At 36.3% G+C, this 6,041-nt stretch overlaps 1 protein-coding gene across 1 annotated transcript; it reads left to right on the top strand.

Annotated features, from left to right (window-relative positions):
* Positions 1-825: 825 nt before the first annotated feature.
* On the top strand, positions 826-3,900 carry LOC145575251 (uncharacterized). The gene is made up of 4 exons (XM_081633142.1): positions 826-1,113; positions 1,396-2,563; positions 2,645-2,870; positions 3,429-3,900. Exons 1-4 carry the CDS (start codon positions 826-828, stop codon positions 3,898-3,900), a joined length of 2,154 nt encoding a protein of 717 aa, XP_081489268.1.
* The last annotated feature ends 2,141 nt before the right edge of the window (positions 3,901-6,041 follow it).

Genomic DNA, 6,041 nt, shown 5'->3' with positions numbered 1-6,041 from the left:
ACCGGCTTCGTATCAACATTCTCACCATTTCATATGATCCTCCTACGACGTATACAACACCTCTGCCACCACCGTATAATTGAGGCTAATTTATATATTTTTAAGGCCTTCGTTTGTTGATCTCCTTGGCTTGATTAAAGCATAATATGCAATACTCCATTTTTTTTTCTTGTTTTTAACTTTTTTGTTTCAAGTGAAACTTTGAGTAAGTGTCACTCTTGTTGTTATGTAAATTCTAGAATCCCTGCATAATCTACTACGTTTTTGATGAAAGGCTTTTGTGAGATGTTATACGAGTAAATACAAAGTGATCTACTTGAAATAACTGTATGGGAAGATATCGGTAAAAAGCATAACACTACTGATAACAAACCTTTTAGAAATGGCTCGGGTTACAACTGTAGACCAGAATGTTCATATCGGTAACTGTTGGAATACATGGTCCAAGTCAGCATAAGGAAGCAGAGTCAGCAATGCCAGCAACAGCACAATTAGAAGCACAGTCAGCTAGCTCTAGCTCAGCATAAGTTTGTTAGAGTTTGTTAGAAATTCTGTAACTAACTTTTGTATAAATACAAACATTATGATGTAATTTCATTTTTTCATTCAATAATAAAAACTTCTTTCTTCTTCTACAAGCTTTTCTCTCTTCTTACATTTTCTGGAAAATTCTTCCAGAATGAAGTTCAATTGATGAACTTCAACATGGTATCAGAGCAGATTTTAGCTCGATTCTGATCTAATTTCTGCATTTTTCTTCAATTTTTTTTCGAAGCTTAATCGTTTCATATTTTTGCTGTTCTTCAGTTCGATTGAAATTCAACAATGGCACCTCGAAATTCTACTAATAATTCTCGAAATTCTAATTCCGATACAAATATAGATGTTGATTCAACACAGAATCCAAATTCTGTATACTTTCTGAGTAATTCTAATCTTGCTACATCAAAATTGGTGAATATAGTATTTGATGGAACAAGCTTCAATGACTGGAAACGTTCTATGATAATTGCATTATCAGCAAGAAACAAATCGTGTTTTGTTGATGGAGGTTTGAATCAACTTTCAAACAATTCACCAAATCTCAGAATCTGGAATAGATGCAACAATTTGGTGATCTCCTAGATCCTAAATTCTCTTGAGCCTTCAATTGCTCGAAGTGTTCTTTACCTGAAGACAGCTAGATCAATTTGGCTGGATCTGGAAGAAAGGTTTAGTCAATCTTCTGGACCTTAGTTATTTTCAGTACAACAACAATTAGCAGACATATCTCAAGGAGAATCTAAAGGTATTCCTGAATTTTATACTCGAATTAAGCAATTATGGGATCAGTTGGATTGATTGGATCCTTTACCTGTTTGTGTTTGTACTGGTTGTAACTGTAATCTAACACAGCAGATGTTTAAGTCTCAGCAAAGTCAGAGATTAATTCATTTTTTGATGAAGGTGCATGAAAAATTTTCTCATACTAAGAGTACTATTTTGATGATGAGTCCTCTACCAACTGTTACTAAGGCATATAGTTTGTTGCTTCAAGAGCAAACTCATATGAATTTGAACAACATCAAGAATCAGCAGAATGTAGAATCTGCAGCATTTTATGCTAAGAAGTTCAATGATACCAGAACTCAATTCAGCAACAACAGAACCTATAATTCTACTAGAGGTGCAGGACAAATGTTTGAAACTAATTCTGCAGGCTCGAGTACAAGAAATTTTGTTTACACCAGAAACAACTTGTACTGTGATCATTGTAAAATGAGAAATCACACAAGAGACAAATGTTTCAAGCTTCATGGCTACCCTTCTGATTTCAAAAATAAAGCTAACAAAGTAGCAGCATCAGTTCAGCTGGATAATTCTGCTATATCAGAATCAGCAGACTTGGTGAATTTGTCAGTTACTCAAGAACAGCACAAGCATATTCTGCATTATCTTGACAAAGAACAGTCTGCTAAGCAAGGTGAACTCTCTGGAGGTTCAAGTTCCCTTGGCTTAGCAGTGACCTCTCACTTGGCAGGTAATTTCTGTCTTGCTTCTTCTATGCTTCCTGCATGGATTCTTGATAGTGGAGCTTCTGATCACATGTGTGCTGATATTTCAATGTTTAAAACATACTCAAAAGTACTTGATGAAAGACTTATAACAATACCATATGGAAAGAAACTGAAAGTTGAGCATATAGGAACAGTTTTGCTTAAAACAGGCATTACTCTTAATAATGTCCTGCATGTTCCTGGTTTTCAGTTTAATTTGGTGTCAATATCAAAGCTATGCAAAGATGTTTCAGGATCAGTATCATTTACTAATGATACATGTTTACTTCAGGGCCCTTCTTTGATCAGTCCAATAGTGCTTGGTAAATTGGACAGGGGATTGTACAATCTTAATGAAGAATGCTTGACTGCAAATAATGATGTTACTCTTGAAAATTACAGTTCAGTAGCTGTTGAAGAAGCCAAATTATGGCACCTTTGTTTAGGACACATGTCTTTTGATAAAATAAAGTCCATTAAGGGCAATGATGTTCATGGTCGTTTAGCTGAAAACTTGTGTCAAATCTGTCCTTTAGCTAAATAGTCTAGGTCTTCTTTTCCCAATAGTTCAATAAAGTCTTGTAAGCCCTTTGAACTCATCCATACAGATGTGTGGGGTCCTTACACTCATGTTACACATACTGGTTGTAATCAGTTCCTTACAATTGTGGATGACTATACCAGAATGACTTGGGTTCATTTCATGAAAAACAAAAGTGATTCAGTTTCTTTGATGTCTCAGTTTCTTAGTCATGTTCACACTCAATTTTCTTCAAAAGTTTTAGCTGTGAGATCAGATAATGCTCCTGATCTTACAGAAGGAAATATGAAACTGTTGTTGTCTTAGCATGGCATTTTGCAACAAAAATCTTGTCCTGATACACCCCAACAAAATGGGGTAGTTGAAAGGAAACACAAGCACCTCTTGGAGACTAGTAGAGCTTTGTTCTTTCAGTCCAAAGTACCAGCTAGATTTTGGGGAGATTGTATTATGGCAGCAGCTTATATAATCAACAGAATGCCACTCAAATCTGTTGGTTTTGTAACCCCTTATGAAAGATTGTATGGTTCTGCTCCTGACTTGTCTCACCTGAAGATTTTTGGTTGTCTTTGTTATATTTCAACTTCAAAAACTCACAGAAACAAATTAGATCCTAGAGCAACACCATGTGTGTTTCTAGGATACCCTCCAAACTAAAAGGCTTACAAATTCCTTAACCTAGCCACAAACAAAATATCAATTTCCAGGGATGTTGTTTTCTTTGAAAAACATTTTACTTTTCATTTTTCTCCCACTCCTAACAAAACCTATGCCAACAAATTTTTCTTACCTGTTCAAACCCCAATTTCACAACCTCATTCTGATATTCCTGAAATTTTCTCTAATATCAGTGAAAATTCAGATTCTACTGTCTCACCTAATCCTGTTCCTCAAATTAATATTTCTTCCCCTATTTTACCTGAATCTTCAAATACTACACCTAATTCTGATTCAGTTAGACAATCTTCCAGAATGTCTAAACCACCTAATCATTTCTCTGATTATCATTGTTATGCTGTCACTAATCACTGGTGTAACTTGGTCTCTTTTGACTCCCTTCCTGAGAAACAGCAGCTAGACATATGTGTTCATCAATCTCTTGTTGAACCAACAAGTTATAGTGAAGTAGCTCAGAATCCTTCCTGGGTAGATGCTATGGATAAAGAAAGTTCTGCTCTTAACAAGAACAATACATGGGACATTGTTATGTTGCCTAAAGGAAAGAAAGCCATAGGCTGCAAGTGGGTATATAGAATCAAGAAGAATGCTGATGGAAGTATTGAAAGGTACAAGGCTAGACTTGTTGCCAAAGGTTTTACTTAGAAATATGGGGTTGATTATGAAGAAACCTTTTCTCCAGTTGTAAAAATGTCAACTATAAAATGTTTAATATCCCTTGCTGCTCAGAATGGCTGGAATCTGTTTCAATTAGACATCAATAATGCTTTTCTTCATGGAACTCTTCATGAAGAAGTCTATATGAAGATTCCAGAAGGTGTTTCTGCTCCTGCAGGGCATGTTTGCAGACTTAAGAAGTCATTATATGGCCTAAAACAGGCTTCCAGGCAATGGTTTGCCAGATTGGTTGAAGAATTGAAGTTTCAAGGTTTTAAACAGTCAAAAAATGACTATTCTTTATTTTTGAGAAAAGATGGTGTTGATACCACTGTTATTGCAGTTTATGTTGATGATATCATCATCACTGGTTCAAATGATGCACTAATTTCTGATTTGAAAGCTCACTTACATCATACTTTCAGCATAAAGGATTTGGGACAACTGAGTTATTATCTTGGCATTGAGGTTAGTAAGTGTCAAGATGGCTATGTTCTGTCTCAGAGAAAGTTTACTAAAGAACTTCTGCAAGACTGTGAGTTGGATATTTCAAAGCCTGCTAACACTCCTTTTCCATCTCACATGAAGTTATTTTCTGATCAAGGAGCTCTTTATGACAATGTTGCACTCTACAGGTGTTATGTTGGGAAATTGAATTTTCTATCCAACACAAGGCCTGATCTTGCTTTTGTTGTTCAAACTCTGAGCCAGTTCATGCACTCTCCCAGGGTTCCACATGTTCTTGCTCTGCAACACACATTAAGATATATTGCTTCTACTATTGGTCAGGGAATTCTCTTAAGAGCTACTGATCAGCTTACTCTACAGGTTTTTTGCGACTCTGATAGGGCAGTCTGTCCTAGTTCAAGGAGATCAGTAACTGGTTATGTAATGCTCCTTGGTAACTCTCCCATTTCTTGGAAATCCAAGAAACAAGGCACCGCTTCAAAGAGCTCAGCTGAAGCTGAATACAGGGCAATGGCTCATGCTGCAAGTGAAGTTGCCTGGCTTGTTAGAATTCTTGATGAATTGGGATTAGGTGGCTTGAAGCCTGTTAGGTTGTTCTGTGACAGTCAATCAGCTATTCATATAGCTAAAAATCCGGTTTTTCATGAGAGAACTAAGCATATTGAAGTTGATTGTCACTTTACAAGGGACAAAGTTCTTGAAGGTCTAATTGAGCTCACTTACATTCCCACTGGTATGCAGCTTGCTGATGTTTTCACCAAGCAGCTTTCTCTTTCTCAGCAGGAGGTTTTACTATCCAAACTTGGCATGGTCAAGTCACCACTGCCAAGTTTGAGGGGGGTGTTGGAATACATGGTCCAAGTCAGCATAAGGAAGCAGAGTCAGCAATGCCAGTAGCAGCACAATTAGAAGCACAGTCAGCTAGCTCCAGCTCAGCATAAGTTTGTTAGAGTTTGTTAGAAATTCTGTAACTAACTCTTGTATAAATACAAACATTATGCTGTAATTTCATTTTTTCATTCAATAATAAAAACTTCTCTTTCTTTTTCTACAAGCTTTTCTCTCTTCTCTCTTCTTACATTTTCTGGAAAATTCTTCCAGAATGAAGTTCAATTGATGAACTTCAACAGTAACTGATCATAATAGTAATAATTATGATCGCGTTGCATACACCACATGGCGTGAGACAGCCAACACTTGGCTTATATGTTATTTGCATGGCATACAGCTACTTGGCAGATGCATGCTCTATAAATAAGCAATTTAGTGCTTCAATTAGAAGTGACAAAAAATGCTCTCTCTCTCTCTCTTAATATAATATCTTCGTTTCTTCTTCTTCTTCTTAAATACTTTCTAACTTTATCATCAGAGTGGTTATCTCCGGACTTACCCCGGGATTAGTTAATCCTCGTTGTGTGTATAGGTGCTTAGCTGGACGAGAGGGTTTCACGGATTACTGGATATGGGTTGTCGGGTTACATCCGGAACAACAACAATATTTGTCCCTCTCTATTTCGATTTATGTTTATGCTTTACATTTCTAGCCGCTTCAAATCAATGGCTAGACTTCACTTTTTTTCCTTTTTATACTCCGTAAATAAATGACTTATCTCACTTTATTCTTAAAGAATTGACACAGTTAAACTTGACATAAGTGTCAG

This window comes from Chenopodium album, chromosome 13, assembly GCF_948465745.1.
Source record: "Chenopodium album chromosome 13, dcCheAlbu1.1, whole genome shotgun sequence".
Classification (NCBI taxonomy): domain Eukaryota; kingdom Viridiplantae; phylum Streptophyta; class Magnoliopsida; order Caryophyllales; family Amaranthaceae; genus Chenopodium; species Chenopodium album.
This window is presented reverse-complemented; position numbering and strand designations above follow the sequence as displayed.

Excerpts from the sequence above, each read along its gene's own strand:
- LOC145575251 (XM_081633142.1), top strand. The coding sequence starts at position 826 with ATGGCACCTCGAAATTCTACTAATAATTCTCGAAATTCTAATTCCGAT. Across the intron at positions 2,564-2,644 it reads TGAAAACTTGTGTCAAATCT|ATGTGTGGGGTCCTTACACT; the intron begins GTCCTTTAGCTA and ends TCATCCATACAG. Across the intron at positions 2,871-3,428 it reads ACAGAAGGAAATATGAAACT|TGAAAATTCAGATTCTACTG; the intron begins GTTGTTGTCTTA and ends CTCTAATATCAG.